The following is a 19040-nucleotide window of genomic DNA, read 5'->3' as shown; positions in this document are numbered from 1 at the left end:
CGCTTCTCCTTGCGCCTGGGGGCTGATCTGCCCACCCTCTCTGGGCTGCCTTCCCACAGCTCCGTGGCACTTTACAGTTATGTTTCCTGAAAAGTTACAGGTTCTGATTAATCTTTTTTGATGGGAAGTGGAGCAGAAAATATTTATCCCCTTCCCCCGCCTGTGGGGCCGCCGTTGGGAGGCGGCTCCACGGACACCCAGCACCGGCCCGGGCCGCCCGAAGTCAGGGGTGGGAGTTGGGGTGGACAGACACTGATCAGGGCCGGGACCCTAGGCCCGGGCCCAAGCGCAGGGTGGGCAGCTTTGGAGAGCTGCCTGCTCCCCTGCCCTCGGGTTTAGCGCAAGGAGGAGAGGCCACGAGGGGAGGTGCATCTCCAAAATTTGTAGAGTAGGGAGGAGGCGGGAGGAGGGGGGGCGGGAATGTCCTGCACATCACCCAGCGGGGCAGCTAGCCCCACGGGTCGGGCGACGAAGAGGGAGCGTGGAAGCGGCGGGACCTGCGGCCAGGGTCCAGCTCAGCCCCATGGCTGCCCCACGGCTCTGCCCCGTACCGCCGCGGACCGCCAGTCGCAAGCGCGGGAGGAATGCACCACAGAGAAAACTTCTCGCCCCCCCGCTCCAAGACATCCCTTACCGGGAGTGGGGTGCTTGGGGATGGGATCTGTGCTGCGGGGGCATTGAGAACAAGGCAAAGGAAAGGAAACTACCACCCCCCCCTCCACCTCTTTAAATCTGGAGATACTTGCTTAACAAAGCACAGCATGATACAAGCGTTTGTTGAAAATATTTTAATAAAGATTCTTTCCGACATAGATACACATAAAAACGATCGTACATTGCTGTCATAATCTGATTGACCTATTTAATATATATCACTCTTTACACATCCGTGACCTGCCAACAGATCCATCATGGCTCCTGTTTTGCCATCCAACCTGACAGTCCGAATTTGTATTATCTGCGAGTAGTGGAAAATAGCAGGGCTCGTTTTTTTAAAGAAAAGAAAAAAAGAAAAGAAAAAAAATCTTGATTTACAAATGGCAGAGAGACAGTCACCCAGCCATGCAAACTCAAACTGAAGGCTCACTTTGGGTAAATAGCTACTTCTTGCTTTTCATCTCTCATTTTTCTTCCGTAACACCCCCCCCCCCCCCGGCCACCTCCCCCCCACCTCCTCCCCCCGAAAAAAAGAAAGGAAAATAATTCCACTCATTCTGTAAATCAGTCTAAAGTATTTTAAAGTATTTCGACTTAAATAATCATCCACAGTCAGAATAATTTACATACAGATTAAAAGCGGTTTAAATTATACCTTTGCAAACACAGCGCCTGGGAAAACATTGGCTTGGCAAGTGTTCTTGTAGCAGCTATTGCTCTGATGCCTTGTAAAAGTAAATAGCTATTACCTGTTATAATGCAAAGAATACCCTTTCAAAAATCAGTTGATTGAGCAATTAAGAATACACCTTTCCTGTAATTTTTGGACTAAAGCAATTTATTAAAGCTCAATTTAAATACAGGGATGATGCAACTTAAAATCCAGATGACCTTTTATAAACCTAAGCAGCTCGGGTACATCAACATTTCTGGTTGTAACTTGTTGGCAAATGAACGTCTTAAACACTTGGCACACAATTGAAGTTAATCCATAAACAGAATTTTAGAAGCATTTAAAGTAACTGCACATAAGACCCGTGACCTTAACACGATAAATATTGTTGACGTGGAAGGGTCACTTAAAGAATAACAAATAAATAGCATGTTTTGTTTACACATCATTGCAAAGTGGAAAGAAACAAGGTGCACATATTTTTTTTTAAATGCGATACTTTCAGCCACATGGAATAGGGGGGGTTGACCTGTTCTTTTCTTTCTTTTCTTTTTTTAACTCTCTCGGTTTTTTTTTTAACCACTCTCACCAAACTTTGCGCATTTTCACAGGATCAAAGTTTAGAGACGATAAAAAATACAGAGTCTTCCATAGCAATGGTTCAGTCTCTTTGTTTCTGCGTGTCGCTTAAATAATAAGTTTACATTTCAAGTTAGTTTGTTTCCTGGCTCAGAATAATAATAATACTGCTAATAATAATTAAAAAAAAAAAATCTATGTTCAAGTGCCCTCTCTGATTTGTCCCATCCATCTCCGTGCCCAGGTCGCTGCGGACCTTGCCGGGTCGGGAGCCCGGGGAAGAGGGGGAGCCGCTCTCCGTCCCTCTCCCCGGCTTCACAGCTCAGCCTGCAGTTTCCCGGCCTCGCCTTTGTCCCGGCGCGCAGCGAGTGCCCGGCGAGAGTCAGCCCCTCCAGCCCCCCCAGGCCCAGCCGCGGCCTCGCGCCCCCTCCCCGGCGCCGCACGCAGGCAGGCGGGCTCCCGTCGCCCTCGCGGTCCCGTCCCGGCAAAACCCGAGGAGAAGAGGGATGCGAGGCGAGGCCGGGCGACGGGGGCCGGGCAACGGTCAGTCCCTCCGCCGCCTCTGCGCCCCCCGGCCCGCCGTCGGGGCCGAGTCCGCGTCCAGGTCCGGGTCGCCGGCGGTCGCCTCTCCCCGGGACCGCAGCGGCGGCGGGGGGCGGCGGCGGCGCTTAAGGCTTCTCCGTGCACTGTTTGCAGAGGCTGGAGGAGACGCTGTTGAAAATGGCACATTTCTCCGGGCAGGAGGTGGCGGGAGGCAGCCCGGCGCTGAAGGGGTACCCGGCCGCCTGCTCGTAGGCGCCGAGGGCGGGGTGCAGCGCAGCCGCCGCCGCCGCCGCCGCCGCCGCGGAGCTGGGGAGAGAGGCAGCGGAGATGGCCTGGCCCTGGTTGAGATAAGCCACCAGGCGCCGCATCTCCTCCAGGGCCTGCGCCTGCATCAGGATGTAGTTCTTGGCCAGGAGGAGCGTGGCGATCTTGGAGAGCTTCCGCACCGAGGGGCTGTGCGCGTAGGGGATGACCGCCCGGAGCTCGTCCAGCGCGTCGTTCAGGTCGTGCATCCGCCGCCGCTCCCGCGCGTTGATGTTGAGGCGCAACGCCTTCTGCTCCTTGGACTTCTTGCTGCCGCCGTGCCCGTGGCTGTTTGAGCAGCCGCCCTCGGCTGCCTTCAGCCCCCCGCCCCCCCCGCCGCCGCCGCCGCCCGCCGCCGGCGAGGCGACGCGCGGGTCCCCCCCGGCGCCGCGCAGCACCAGCTCGCAGCGCCCGTCGCTGTCGTCGTCGGGGCTCTGCTCGCCGCCGCTGCTCTCGGCCACCGAGCTCCGGCTGGCGCTCTCCCCGTACTTGACGCAGACGGAGCCCGGCGGCAGCGCCAGCGGGTCGCCGCCGACGCCGGGCTGCAGCAGCGCCTCGGGCTCCGCCGCCTCGTAGCAGGCGAGCGGCGAGGGCTGGCGGTCTCGGGGGTGGGAGAGGTCGAGCCCCGGGGGCGAGCGGAAGGCGGACTCCATGCGCTTGGCCGAGGCGGCGAGGCTCTTGTGGAAGAGGTCCTCTTCTGCGGGCAGCCCCAGCGCCCGCTCCATCGGCGTCCTGCTCGCCTCCGCCTCCGCCTCCTCCGCCCCCCTCAGCTCCCGGCCCGCTTCTCCAAGGCTCCGCGCCGCGGCGGGCGGCTCCCCGGCGTCCCGCTGGCAGAAATCGCCTCCCGGCTCCTGCCGGGGCTGCTCCGTGCCCTGCGCCGCGGCTGCCCCCGCTGCCGCTCCGGCTGCGGCTCCAGCGGCTGCGGCTCCGGCGGCTGTGGCTCCGGCGGCCGCGGCTCGGGCTCCGGCTGCAGCTCTGGCTCCGGCTTCGGTTGTAGCTTAGGCTCCGGCTGTGGCCCGGGCTCTGGCTGTGGCTCCGGCTCGCCCTCAGCAGGCGCCGCGCTGGGGCATTGTGCGCTGCCAGCGGAGCCTCTTCCACCGTTTATCTTGCTTGGATTCACCTTCAAGAGATTTCCGGACCCATCAACCAGCAGCCGCCGCAGACGGGGGAGTCTTTTACATCATTATCTCTGAGAGTAGGTTATTATGAAGAAGACTCGCCTGTTGGGACAGAGCTTTCTACCCAATCAGGTTAACGTTTTAATTAATAGGATTAAAACGGTAACAAACAATCCCAGGCGCTATCTGGCCCTGAGTCTGAATAGTTTCATTTCCCAGGTCTGAAGACAGGCAGCAGCTAGAGCTTTATAAGAGGCGCCTGCTCCATTATTCTCCCTGCCATCTGTATACACAGCTTAACGCATATGTTTGCAAGACGTTGTGTCCTGTTAGTAACCCAACAACTGCCTTTAGCTTGACATGTGTGGCGACTTTCACTCATCAATGAGCACACTAAAAGCCCTACTTAGATCGAAGGATGTTCTTTGCCTCCTTCAGCAAATTACAGCCCTGCACTGCAGAAAAGCCCGCTTCAACACTTCCCCTTCCGAGGGCTGCCGGCAGACTTTGCTAACTTAGCCGTGGAGTCAGGACTGACATCGTCTCCCCCCACCCCAACTCACCCACCCCCTGCATTTCCATTAACTTATAGCCCTCTCCCACCTCCACTCGTCTTCGCCTGGGAAAGAAAAAGAAAATTAAAAACATTTAAAAACCTAGCCCCACTCCAAGGCCGTGCCCCCTCCTTCCTACTGCCAACGTCCACTTTACTTCCTTGGGAGGCAGGTGGTCCCCAGCAACCCCTTTTCCTCCCCCCCCTGGCAAACGGAGACCAAACTAAGGGGAGGTTCTGCTCTTCCTCCCTTTAGCCTTTTTCATGTAGCAGATTGCCGCTTTCGAACGACTGTTCCCCGTGTCCCTATAAAGCCCTATCCGTTATCTTGAAAATGAAGGGATGGGGGAAAGGGGGGTGGCGGGGTGAGAAAGGGCAAAACGCACCAAACTTTTTTTGTGGTTTGGTTTTTTTTTAATTGTAACTGACCAACTCTTTTTAACTCCTTCCCTCCCCTCCTTGCCTCCTTCCCTCTCTCCTTGCCTCTTTCTCCCCCTCCTTGCCTCCTTCCATCCCTCCCTGCCTCCCTCCAGTAGTAGTTCCAGTACTAGCTCGGCTCGGCGGGAGCACCCCGCGCGTCTCCCCGCCGCCGGGATGTTCCCGCCAGTGTCAATGGCCCCGGTTACCCCCGGCGCCCCGCTCTCCTGCCGGGGCTTCTCCTCGGAGCTGGACACACACTCCTCTGCGCTCCCCCAGAAGCTGAAGTGGCGACTCGGGGGCTGGTCTGAATTTTGTCCCACTGCTCCTCTCGTGCTGGAGGCGAGCAGCTCGCTCTCACTTTACTGTCAGCGCTCAGAGAGAGTATTTAGTGGCAGGTTTTCCTTCTTATGACATCAGTAAAAACAATATTTCCCAACACTTCCAGTAAATCATTCTTATGTGGCAGAATTACTGAGTGCTATGAATTTTTTTTTTGGTTTCTCTGGTTTCATTAAAAACCTTTTAATTGTGTCTTTCGGAGTTGGCCCCAGGTGTTGGACTCTTTTCATTACATTTTGCTCTAATGTGATGAAATTCTAATTCTCTCCTTACCATATGGTTAAATTTCCCCACTGAGAATTAGTTGAAAAAGGAGAAATAATCTATTAATCTCTGTAATAGATTCACAAATGAGGTTTGCCACAGAACCTGTTTTTGAATGGTAATATCGGAACAGTTGGGTGCCTTGTTTCAGGAAAGAAAGGACCAGGCGACAACAGAAAACGTTTGAATTTTCACCTGGAAAGAATGAAAAGAAGCCAAGCCGCAGATTTCAGAGTAATTGACTGGGATTTCATCTAGCGAGGACATGACTACAATACAGACCTTCCTCACCTCGTGTCTCCGGATCAGAGGCGAACATACAAGCCGAGCCCTCCGAAGAGGAGGGGTGGGGGTGGTGTCTCACCCTCCACCCCCCACCCCCCAGCCCCGTTTGTCTGCTGCGCTTGTCCCTGGTCGCCGGCCAAGCCCACAGTCACCAAGCGTCTCTCTCCCCTCCCTCTTTCCAAGGGATGCCACCGTTAACCTCCATCATTATTAATCCAAAGGCATTTTAGAGTTATTGTTTTCCAATTAGCAACTTCATTTTCAGTCCCTTAATAAACAAAGACCTCAGTAATCGCAATGAGTTTTTAATATATTATTATTATTTAATCTATTTAACTTGTAAAACTCATGGTCACGTAAGGATGAGAGATGCTGTTACAATTTGCCGGTTAGGGGAAACGTTTCATCAGTCGCCGCTTATTTCTTCCAAGACGGAGGTCTCCGGCTCGATCTATGGGTTCCTTACTACTATGTCCCTTCTTTTTCCCCACACCTTTGGGGACGGCGTACGCTCCCGCCCTGCGGGCGGCGGGGCTGGTTGCCTCGAGGGGCGGCGGGCGCGGCCGGGCCGGGCCGTCGGGGCGGGGAGACGGGGGCATCGCTGGCATTCCCGGGAGGTCCCGGCCACCTCCTCTTGTTCTCGGCTCCCTTCGCTCAGATTTACACTTTGAGTCTGAAACGTCTCTCTCTTCGGCTAAGCTTTCTGCTCGTCAGCCAGCCTGCTGCTCATCTGTCTGCGGGTCTGTTCAAGTGCTTGTCCCTGCTTCTTCCCGCCCTTCCATCCATCTCTCTTTTCCTTTTATCTCTTAATCTTTTCCTTTCCCTTTCTTTCTGGGTCTGCCCCCTGTTCTTGAGACATTGATGTACCCCAGTTGTCCTGCTGATGCATTCACCTGGCATTTGCCGTGCTTTAATGATAAACAACTTATTTTTTTCCCCCCCAAAAAACCCTTTAGCTTGGGGTCAGTGTGTGCAGGGAGAGGAAAGTGCAGAAGACAAAAAGAAAGGTTCTCTTGTCTCCTCTGGACCCGCCTGTTGTTGTCTATCTCTCCCCCTCCCCTCCCGAAGAAGTGACTGTTTAATAGTCTACGGGAACTTTAGTTTTGGAGCAGGCAGAAGAATTTATAGAAGCTTTAAATGCGGGGCTTATAAAAATACCGAGGAATGGTCTTTGAGGTTTATGTACTCGTAAACTTTTGCTGATTGCTTCTGGGAAGTTGTCAGGCATTTAACACTGCATTTATCTTACAGCGCAATGAAAACACATCTGCCCAGCGTCTCGTTACCTGGTTTAATTGTACCGCAACCCTCTGCCACCGGCTCCACTCCACTCGGGTCATTATTTTGGGAAACGAGCAGTCCGGAGCCGAGCTGCAGAAAGGACGGCGCCGGCCGCTCTGGAGCATCGCCCGAAAGCTGCACCGTGAGCGGCCGGGCAGGGCCGTCCCGGGCAGGGGCCGACAAGGGGGACGGAAAGTCTCAGGACACAGATAAGAGAGGACAGTACAGCTACTGCTAGTTTTCCACGGTGTTTTTTCCAACCCCTACTATTCTATGATTCTATGATCTACTCGATAGTAATTTTGTTCTGCGCTCCGCCCGGGAGAGAAGTTAAAAACCCTTTCCCTCTCCCCGGGGTCAGGCTTCCCGCTTGCTGAAAAGCCTCCAGAAGGCCAAATTTTCCCTAAAGGCACCCAGGAGCTGAATGCTGGGCGAGGCAGATATTAGTCAGATGAAGGCAGCCTCTCCCTGCCAGCTCTGGGCAGAGGCACGGCGTACCTTTTGCGGTAGGACGGCCCTTAGAGCAAGCTGAGGGCTTGGGGTCACCGGCAATTTGCCAGCCCTCCTCTTGCCGCTCAGCCCCGAGCCCATGAGAGGGAGCGGAGCCGGGTAACGGGCTCCCCGGGAAGGGAAGACAGCTCCAGCTGCAGGATCTGCCCGGCTTTCCCAGCGCTAAGTCAAGTGTCGGAGAGTGCTTTCGTTTGCTGCAACTGCTTCTGTGTTGTTTTCACTCCTGGACAAACTTTATTTAAAGTTCAGGATGGAGAAAAGACAGTAAAATGCCAGCGTCATTGCATTCGCTCCTGGTGCAAACCTCCTCAAAGGTGTCTGTCCGATGGTAGCCGGTTCATTCCCAGGCTGGGAAGTGTTTCCAGAAGTGTACTGGGGTCCGGCAACTCACTGGTCTCTCGGGGTCGCCTGTTTTGGCGGAAAAGCGGGCGATGCTCTCGGCCTCCGGGGCGCTCGGCTCAGCATCCTGCTCCCCGGGGCCAGAGCCGGCAGGGTGGTGGGACGCAGTGAGTGCATGTGTGCAGCCGGGTTTTAGGGGATGTTTGTGTGGCGAAGGACGGCGAAACAGAGGAAAGCATTGCACACTATCCCCAGTTCTTTGCAGAAGGAGAAAAAACTGAACTGAGAGCTCCGCAGAGTTGAGGCATTTTGGGGGATGAGGGATGCCACCTCTATACTCCATCCCTGCGCCTCTGCAGGAGTCGGAAAGTCTGGAGGGCTGTAGGGGGATCAACGGCACTCGAAGGTCCTGGCTGAGATCCTCCGTCGGGCCGGTAGATCCCCTCGGGACTCTACGGGCAAGAGCGGCGACCGAGGAGCTTTCCCGCAGAGCCCGGAGGGGACCTACCGGCCAAGTGGCCACGGTCGCTGAGCTCCCGATCCAAATTCCACAGCACCATCTCCTGGGCAGTGGGAGAAATGCACAGCACACCGTCGAGGCGGCCGGATTGACGCCGGCGGTGAAAGGAAGGACCGACGTGGGGTTGGAGACGTAGAAAATTGCACGGAAATCTCAAAATAGATTCCATTTGGAAGAGTCTGATGAATTCCCAGTTTCAGGCAGAAGACCGAGTGTATGTGCAGCGATAAATCCACAGAGACACTATACTGAGGTTTGTGGAGAAAGACTAGAAGATCCTACCACAATTCAGCGTGTTCTGTTTTGGTTTTGGGAAGTTTGCAATATTTTTCCCTCCCTCTCCCCAGCCCCCTTTTATTTCCCATCTCCCTGTTTTCTCTCCTTCCCCCATAGAAGCCTTTCTAAGCCTTCCAAGCCATTCCCCTCCTCATATACACAGTTCGCCACAGGTGTGCATTTCTGCTTTTGACCAAATCAGTGTTACTGGTGTAGCTCCCCTTAGCAAACTATTCCCTGGATCAACAGAGCTACCTGTTATGCTTATTTATCTATTTTAGCCTGAATTCTAACTCATGCATCTCTCTGTAAGTGCTCCTGTTTTGTTTCCAGCTCTCAGACTAAATCCTCTTTCTGCTTCTTTGAGACACTGTAACAAATGTCTAGTGGGTCTCAGCAGGAGCAGAGACCAGAGCTCTGTCCATGAACAGTTAATATTTACTTCCTGTCCACCTTTCCCTCTCTCACCTGACCCTATTTTGTTTATACTGGACACTCTCAGCTGTCAGGAATGTGGCACTAAGCTTTCTCCACCCAGGCTTCCTTGTCCAGGCTATAGATGATTGTTTTCAGTTAATATTTCATCCCAAACACTTTCTATAGGCCTTTCCTTTTCTTTCCATGCTTCTTGAACTCCTTCCAGTTCACCTTTATTGGTACTGAAAGTACTTAAATCTGAAAGCAGTAGTCGAGGTGCTATCTCATCAGTATTGTGTACTGAGAGAGACATCCATCACTTCCCAGGTACATGACATGATGCCTCTGTGTTAGAAGCCCCAAATTACATTGGATTTCCTTTTTTTTTCTTTTTCTTCTTTTTGTGTGTGTGTGTGTGTGACATTGCTAGATCCTATTTAATTTACTGAAGCCCATACATACAAATCTATATGTTAGCAGTCATGTATATTACACCCATTGTATTCACTTCAGTTGCCACTTTACAATTGTAGGAAGAAAAAAAAAATGCTTGTATGTGACTTTCTTCCCTTCTTTATAAATCCCTGCTGTTTATCGATAGTGGATCCATTCTCCCTTAAGTGCTTAGGATTTTTACCTTTTAATATTTTTTCCACTGTATTACTGCAGACTGAAATTAGGCTTACCAGATGGTAGATGGCAGCTTCACTCTTTTCCTCTTCCCCTGCCATTTTTAAGACCAGTAACATGCTCCCCTTTATTTTCAAACCTCTTAGAGTTCACTAATTCTTCAGGAACACTTCAAAATAGCTGTCAGTAGTTTGTGTAAGTTCATTAGTTAGTTTCCTTCCCATGCTGTACATCACAGGGATATGCACAGTTTCACATCCTTGGATTTCTCCTCCTCAACCTTCCCCATGACCTTCTCTCAATAGCCTTAACTACAAGGTTATTATTCCTAATTGCACTTTATTTTTTCCTAAAAAATGCAGTTCAGTACTTTTGTTAATTTGGAGTCATTGCTCCTTTTCTTCCCTTCTTTGTAAAATAACAATTCTCTCTGATTCCTAGAAATCTCCTTCTTCCCCTTGTAATTAAAAGATCATCTAGAAGCTAAACACATTTAAATTTTTGCTACATTGAAAAATGGAGACACTATCACTAGAAATACTGTTATACTCTATAAATAAGGCAATTTTTTATGTTTAATAACTTATCATGGGCATAAAATACAAAAATGTGTTGAAATACAGTTCAGTAAGAGTAAAAATCCATATATTTGAGAGTTAAAAATAATCTTATTCTCAGACTCTTTCCTATATTTCAACTGTTTTTGAATTAAAGTATAAGCTCGTTTCCCATTACATCCCTTCAGTTGCTATGACAAGTAACAAGAAAGAACAAAGAATCTCCTTCCTGGATTACTTTGCTAAATTCATACTTTAATCTTTTGCTAGACGATGTTTTTCAAACACACTCACATGTCTGATTGTCAGCTTTATGTCTCAGGAAGTATTCCCAGCAATTCAGCTACAGTAAAGCATCTACCTCTAGCAAGCCTCAATGTACTATATAACTTTTATAGTCATTATAAAAAATAATTTATTGAAAAAACTTAAACCTTTTCCAACTCAACTGACTTTTGATTTAAAGGTGTGTGCTCCTGGTTATGGTAATCAGGTGTGGTAGGTGCTTTTTTCAGAATTAGGTTTGCTGTTTATGTCATTGAGTTCAGAAGCTATGAGAGTAACATCCTCTAAAACATAGCATGTTCACAGAAACAGAGACACCAGCTCATGTTTCACTGTTACACTGCCTGGAATTGCACATAATACAATGTAGGAGAACTTTTCCCTTTTTTAGATCACTTTTTTTTTTTTTTCTCATGGATATTACTTCTATTTGCCTTTGCTGTAGCACAACACGATGATTCTGGCTGCAGGCTGTGCTGGGGGAATGGCATGTAACAAAAAAGAGGAAGTAACATAGCTTCTCTCTCTCCTGCCTTCCCTCCATCTGTCCATTTGTCTTGTCTTTCTTTGTCTTTCTTGCTTCGTTTCTCTTTTCTTTTTCCTTTTCACTTCTTGTTCTGTCTTTCTCTTGCTTGCTTGCTTCATATACCATATGGCCTTACTTCATTTTAGAAGTGATGGGATCCCTAATAACAGCAGAGATCATGACCAAGATGAAAGCTCCTTGTAACACTGCCTAGCTCTGATTAGCACTGTGACGCTTGCTCACAATGTTTTTGAGCCAAACCATTGCGATGGGATTTGAACTTGCTTTTTGATCCAGAGAGGAGGATGCTGCCAGCTATATTCCCAGACCTGTCATTGATTCTGAGTGGGCAGAGGCCCACTGGTACAAACCAGATCTTCACCTCGATGTATGTGCACTGGCAAGGGAAGGAAAAACAGGGAGGCATGAGCAGGTGAGTCAGAGACCCTGCTGTGCTCCTGAGAGGCCTAGCAGCCACACTTTGGTATCTGGAGGTGCCTACAGAAGCCTTTGTGATGCTCTGCATTGAGCTGGTAGCTCAGTCCTTCGTTCAAACCCATGATTAGCATGCTGATTGCTCAGACAGAAGCCAAGGAACGCTAGCCATGGCAAAAAAACCCCAACAAACCACCAACAAACCTACACTTCAGTTTTGTGAGGAACCTTGACTTTCAGAGTATTAACAGCACAGATTCAGTTACCAAGATCAGTCCAGGTACCACAGAGCTTACACACAACTTCGTTTCTGAGGGTAAGACCAAGTGACCAGAGAATGCTTGAGGACTGACAAAAGCTTTTAGTGTCCTTAGTCCTGTCTTAGGCTGTCAGAGAGACTTATGGATGCTTCCTTCTCAGAGTTATTTGATTATTCCAGGAGAGGACTGCTGGAGGCAAGGAGCTCCATGCAGCTGCAGGCTGAATCCACCAAGGTGACAGTCATCTTTAAAGAGGCAAGTTTGCACAGAGACCTGAACATATTTCAAACTGATTTCCTTCATTATTGTCCCATTTCTCTCACTGACCGTCCACTTGGACAACAATTTGATTTATTCGAGTTTAAACGGGCATGAAAACAAACAATGTGGCTTGAGGCAAGGCTAGGTGCATCTGATCTACAAAACATGTAAGATGGCATCTGGGGAATTGTGAGCTGAGGCACTGCTAGGGAAAGGTCATATGCAGCCTTTTCACATCCCTGGCCCTATATACATCTATGTATAGCATCAGACTTTTCTAACATAAGAAAGAAACACTATTCAATACAGTGGTTGTTTACCTACTTATCAATAACGCTGAATTAAGAGCTTAGTGAAGAATGACATGCAGTTTTTTTCTGAGAGGTGAGTTCTCTGAGGTCAACTTTATACTTGTCTGACCAGCATCAGACTTGGAGAGATGAACTTCTTGAAATGTTAAAAGTTCCCTGAGACACATTTTTTAGACTTGTCAAACAAGGCATGGGATTTCCCCTGTCTCTCTCTGTTGAATGTGACCTGAGGAAATTATGCAGGAATTTCCCAGTGTAGTGTCAGAAGGATGGAAGATGGAGGCTCCAACACTGACAAGTCAAGGCACCCTAAAGATGAATGTTCTATGTCCCACGGTACAAATCAGATTTGACCTTTGGGCATCTGAGCATCTAGCTGCTTACTCCAAGTTTTGCTTTTCTAAATTCAGCCTCTCTTCTTTGTACCATACCATACCATACCATACCATACCATACCATACCATACCATTCAATTTCTTTCAATTTTCCTCTAGTTCTTAAAGTGCCCTGTAGCCTTCATATGAACTAAAAAAATCCCAAACCAAACCAAATCCACCCAAAGATAAAACAAAGACTCAAATGCTTTCAGCAGTGATAATTATTCCTACATATCAGATGATACCTGTGGTGTGGAGGAGTGTGGTTTCAGTGTGCTCGTTAACCTTCTGCTCATATGTGGGGTGAATCTGGACCCAAATGCCTGTACATCTCAAGATTTGGGCACCAGTTTTAGCAGTAACTTCAGTGTGGGCAGTGTGAAGCCAGGCACAGTGAGAGGCATAGAGCCTGCAACACATTGTTACCATATTCACTCTGTTGATTCTGATTCTCTGATAAAGTTAATTGACTGAGTCAGGGCAAATTTGCTCCACACCTGCTCTGGACAGAGCAACCGCAACCAGCTCTAATCAATCACTCCCACCAGGAAACTGGCACAAACAGTGCTTGTTCAGCTGATGCCAGCGGCTGATCTCTGTGGTGCTGGTGCAGCCCCAGGATAAGACTGTGCGATGTGCAAACCACCCTGAGGGAACCACATCAGAATCTGTCCCCAAGCCACTTTATTTTTATCCTTAAAATAGTATGTTCTCTGAACCTTCCTATAATAATAAGCTTTGCTGGTCTTTATTTTCATAATGCTTTGGCAGCATTTCCCTCAGAAAAAGTGTACTTTATTGAGCTTCTGGCTTGTCCCTCATGAAATTGCTTCTGCGACCAAGGCAGAATCTTTCCCTCTGGTGCCCAGAGTCAAACTCCTCATTTGAAGGCCTTCAGCAAGTAGAGATGGCTACACTTTGCTCTGTAGGTAAAGGCACATGGGCCAGCAGTCTGAGAAACCATGGCTTGCCTTTCCTGGATTTACTTATCAAGAGATTCACCCCATGGGCATGTTTAGAAATGGCTGTTAGATATCCCCCAAACCTGCCTAGTCCTTTTTTTTCCTGAATATTTCTCAGCTATTTTCCCATTTTGCACTGCCTTGCTGCCCACACTCAAAGCACTCCATCCAAAATGTGCGCCTCTTCTCACAGGGTACACGTATCTAAAGGCTCTGGCACAAGCCATAGCTGTCCTGCGCATCGGTTTCTGCTGTGGTATGCAGAGCAGTTGGACCTAAGCCCCAGGAGAAGCAGAGCTCTGCCAGCCCCCTACAATGTGGCAAACCCAGGACCTTGAGTCAGATAGAAGACTGGTTAAAACCCCTAGCAGAGTTGAAACTCTTCCCAAGGCAGCTGCTGAAGGTTAAACTGCGTTTGCACACAGTGGGTGGCAGGACAAAGTAAGGCAGGCAGCAGCAAGCCTTGACAGTACTTGCTAATTGGAAACACTTAAAGGTGTTACTGGGTTTTAGTTTTCACAGAGAGGGGCCTGACTAAGACCCTTCCTTTGGGATTAAGTCAAATCCCATCACAAACAAAGCAGAAAAGGGATAGGCACTGTGTTTGAAGATATCTTGATAAGGATAATAGCAGCAGCAACAGCAGCTGCAAAAATCCTATGGTGCAATGGGCAACTCTTTAGCAGGAGACAGACAGACTGCAAAGGTAGGGAAGTAGGAATAGATTGCAGGGAAAGACCATGTACACATTTGGATCCTGTCAACTCTCTGTTTACATGCTGTGGCTACAGACTTCATCCTATGCTAAATGTGGGTTTGGGTAAATCACTCCCTATGTATTTTGGGATCAGGAACTTCAACCAGGGGCAAGTGGGCACTCAAGGAGTTATTGTGCTTTGTTCTCTGCTTCATGATAACTTACCTGTGTGTCCAGAAGCTCGATCAGAAAACAAGAGGAACATTTAAGATTTCAGATTGGACGTCAACAAATCAACCAGGGCATGGGCAGAAACAACACTCTGAGCCCTCCTGTCCGCACTCCAGCTTTGATAGGCACAGTAGCGATATGCTTCTTTCTGTGTCAGGCTTTGAAGGCATAAGAAGAAGTTCAGCTGTCCTAGTGAATTTAATTCCTTGAACATCTGGTCTCCGTCTGCTACAGAAAAGATGTCAGGCCAGATGGGAACATCCCAGTGGCTGCAGTTAGCCTGAGGGGCACCTACTACACCCCAAACTATAAGATGTTTTGGAAATGATAGATTGCAGGATCTGAAGAGTTTTCACGTAAAAGATATAAAGTTGCTATAAAGTTAAATATGTTACTTTTAAATGTTTATTTGGAAGGGAATTATATTAATACAGTAAGCTGTAAAAGATATATTCACCAGGAATTCAGCAGGTAGACCACTCTTATAGGAAAAGGAAAACAAAAGGCAGAGGGTGAGCCTTAGCACAGGCTATACAGAGTTTATTTAGTTCCTAGTATACACCTTGCCTCTGCTTTCAACCATTTCATCCGAGCACTTCTAAAATAGAGTTTGGGAAGAGATATACTCGAGGAGTGGGTCTGTGTGAATCTCATGAAGTTCAACGAAGCCAAGTGCAAGCTTCTGCATGTGGGTTGAGGCAATTATCAGTATCAATGATGGCTAGGCAATGAAAAGATTGAGAGCAGCCCCGCAGAGAAGGACCCGGGGATTCTGGTGGATGAAAAACTGGACATGAACTGGTAAAATACACTTGCAGCCCAGAAAGCCAACCATATCCTGGGCTGCATCAGAAGAAGTGTGGCCTGCAGGTTGAAGGTGGTGGTTCTTTCCCTCCACTCAGCTCTTGTGAGACCCCATCTGAAGTGCTGCATCCAGTTTTTGGGTGCCCAGCACAAGAAAGAGCAGGTCTAAAGGAGGAGCAGGTCTAAAGGAGGAGACCTGTTGGAGCAGGTCTAAAGGAGGACTGTAAAAATGATCAGAGGGTTGGAGCACTTCTCATATAAGGAAAGGCTGAGAGAGTTTGGGTTGTCCAGCCTGGAGAAGAGAAGGCTCTAGGGAGATCTTATAGCAGCCTTTCAATACTTAATGAGAAGCTGTAAAAAAGATGAAGACTTTTTACCAAGACCTGTAGTGATAGAACAAGGGACAACAGTTTTAATCTGGAAGATGGTAGATTTAGATTGGACATAAGGAATAAATTGTTTTATGATGAGAGTGATGAGATACTGGACCAGGTTGCCCAGAGGGGCTGTCAATTCCCGATCACTGTAAGTGTTCAAGGTCAGGTTCAATGGGCCTTTTGAGGAACCTGATACAGTGAAAGCTATCCCTGTTCATAGCAGTGGTGATTAGACCAGACAATCTTTAAAGGTCCCTTATAACCCAAGCCATTCTGTGATTCTAAGAGTCTGGAAGAGGTTCATGCCAGTTCATGCCCATAGGGCAATATGGGCTGCACCAGGTTTATCTCCCTTCATGCTACATGGCCCTCTTAGATCACCCGGGTTTCCAGATACCAAATCTGTCAGAATGTTCTGGTTTTTTCTTAGTTTGTTCATGCACATGCTGTATAAGCTGCCAATACCATATCTCACATTTAGCTATTGTAAACTGACAAAAGAAATAGAAACTCATAATGACATTGTAGAGACATGAAGGGCTTGAGGAGACACAGGTCAAATGATCTGGACCCTAGGTGAAGCCAGGCTGCTGAAGGGGTGTCTGGCCTCAGTCCTGTGGGTATCCATCAGTCTGTGACACTTTGTACTGGGGAGTAAAGTCTGATCCCCATTCCTTTTACTCAGGAATGCAGATACAGCCTTGCTGTGGTTTATCCCAGCTGGTAACTAAGTGCCACAGAGCCACTCGTTGACCCCACCATGGTGAGATGGGGGAGAGAATGGAAGAGTAAAAGTGAGAAAACTCATGGGTTGAGTTAAAGACAGTTTAACAGCTAAAGCAAAAGCTGGAGGAATCAGGAATTCATTCACTGTTTCCCATTGGCAGGCAGGTGTTCATCTCCAGGAAAGCAGGGCTCTCTTTACAAAAGGAAAAGGTGATGTGAGAAGGAGAAAAGGCCTTAACTCTGTAAGCACTGCTCAGCAGTAACTAAATAATCCTTTTATCAAATGGTGTTTTCAGGATAAATTCAAAACATAACCCCATACTAGCTACTAGGAAAAAAATTAACTTTACTCCAGGCAGAGCCAGCACAGGCCTAAAAGTCTGAACCTTCATCACTGGCACCATTTCAGCTGACGAGTGAAGATTGTACAATATCCCCAGGATGTCAAATGATGAAGGAAAGTTTGCTCTACTGAACTGGCCAAATCAGGCAGTACAGATGGTCAGCAAATTCTAGGGACAAACAGAGACTCAATGTCATTCGTTTCAGCCCTTGGGTTTAAATTTTTTTACCTTACCAATCAATGGCAAAGACATTTATGGCCAGAGACTGATCATACATCACTTACTGCTATTACTAAGGAGGGCCTATCAGCTTCTACATTGGGATGATAGAAATTTTTCTTTTAGCTCCAAATTAGTGGTGCTGCAGATTGAATACAAAACTGACCAGTGCTTGGTAGTTAATAAAAATGCACTGTAACAAAGTCTAGTGGTAGATCGTGTTTACACTATGTTGCAAGGGAAACAGAAATACATCACATTTCAAATGAAAGCTGGACAACAGCTGCCAGAACTGTGTCTGGAATGAAACCTTGGAAGAAAAGAAGAAGGGCATTCTCACAGGGTAGACAGAATAGCTTATTTCCAAAAATTGTTGTCAGCTGACGGAGAGGATCAGAACAGGCAGGATTTTATTTTACAATATTCACAATATTTCTTTCATAATTTCACAGAATTTAGTTCAGCCTGTGTTGTGATTCTTACATGGTTACAGTAAAAGGTTTATAAAAAAATAAGGGAACTGGAAAACCCAAGAGAAATGTGAAAGGGACGTTATAATGGCTATGAAGAAATTGTGAGTATTCAAACACTGTTAAGGATTGTCATTTATAAAAAACATGCAGATCAGTTAAAGCAAAAGGTTTTAAAGACTGTCTCCATAGGTGACACAGCTGGTGCAGGGAAGATTTATCATTTAAATCAGACTTAACATAGATTATTCACTGAGATGTTTGAGAAACCTCATTTTACACCCTATTCTCGTATCGCTGAGACAGATTTTCTACAACTAAACAGGAGATTTTGGTATTTCAGGTATTTCTGCTGGTCTATCTGAAACAACAGGCACTGTTTAGAGTCACACAGTCTCAACTATGAGGACATGGGCTTAGCAGTTTGCAGTAAAGTGCAGGCTTAGGTAAGCAGCCTTTGGTTTCTCTTTTCCTAAGTCCATTTATTGGAAACCATCACTAAAGTAACACACCTACTGAAAAAAAAAAAAGGGCTACAGAGTCAACTTCCAACTATGTTTAGTACTTCTGTTACAGGATAGTGCCAATGAAACAAGGTTAACTTGACCTTAGATTTTGCTTGTGAGAACAACACAGAAAGTCTGTTATAAACCACAGAGAGATTGATACCTGCAAAAATAAAAGAGGGAGATAAGGCAAAACTAGAACTCCCTAGGAGCTGCCATCACTTGATAAAACCAGTCTGCATATCTGTGAGGATATCAGCTGTGTCATAAGAAGTACCCTGGTTGTCATAGGAGGTGGTAACTCCAGATGGACACGTGTCCTGCCAAGAGGAGAGCAGACAAGAGGCATTAAGTCAATTGTTTTGCACAAGACATTTTCAGGCAACAGCCAGCAGGTAGAGTTGACCGAGTCCCTAGATATAACACAGTTAGAAAAAGGCTGCATCAGGGCAGACCCAGAGGTCCAAACAACAAATATGTGACTCTAATTCTGCATCAGTTCTGTTAATCAATAGCATTTGAAGATTTTGCTGTGATAACCATAGGAAAGTGATGAAGGTGGTGGTGGTGGTGGTGTCTGCCTGCTAAAGGAAGGTATTGGGAAGTGGGCTGTGAGATGGTGCTGGCACATGCCTTTTGGAAACAACTGTTGGGTTATGCTCCTGTAGGCTGTACCGATCAGCTCACGCACAAGCAACACATGCAACAGACCTCTGTCGGGTTCCTTGGCTCTTAATGAGTCTAAACAACAGCTGTTCTCCCTTTCTTTGGGCCAAAGCCGAATGCTGAAGCATTAAACATGTGGGTTACAGTGCCACGGAGGGAGTGTGCAATTCATCGTCCTGTAACTGTTGCATGCATGTGCACTTGTGTGAGAAGCATTTACATGCACATGATAGTCTAGAGGAGGGTGAGAGGGTCATAAAGTGCAGATTTCAGTTAAAAGGCCCAAAGGAGCCACTGAGAGCATCTAATCAGATCTCCC

The 19040-nt window shown here is 48.0% G+C and overlaps 1 protein-coding gene across 1 annotated transcript; it reads right to left on the bottom strand.

The window, feature by feature from the left end:
* Window positions 1-2577: 2577 nt before the first annotated feature.
* Window positions 2578-3480, bottom strand: BHLHE22 (basic helix-loop-helix family member e22). Its single transcript, XM_061995959.1, has one exon. It carries the CDS (start codon window positions 3478-3480, stop codon window positions 2578-2580), a length of 903 nt encoding a protein of 300 aa, XP_061851943.1.
* Between the last annotated feature and the right edge of the window lie 15560 nt (window positions 3481-19040).

This window comes from Colius striatus, chromosome 4 (genome assembly GCF_028858725.1).
Source record: "Colius striatus isolate bColStr4 chromosome 4, bColStr4.1.hap1, whole genome shotgun sequence".
NCBI classification, from domain to species: Eukaryota; Metazoa; Chordata; class Aves; order Coliiformes; family Coliidae; genus Colius; species Colius striatus.
The sequence above is the reverse complement of the archived record's forward strand: the minus strand, read 5'-3'. Positions and strand labels throughout refer to the sequence as shown.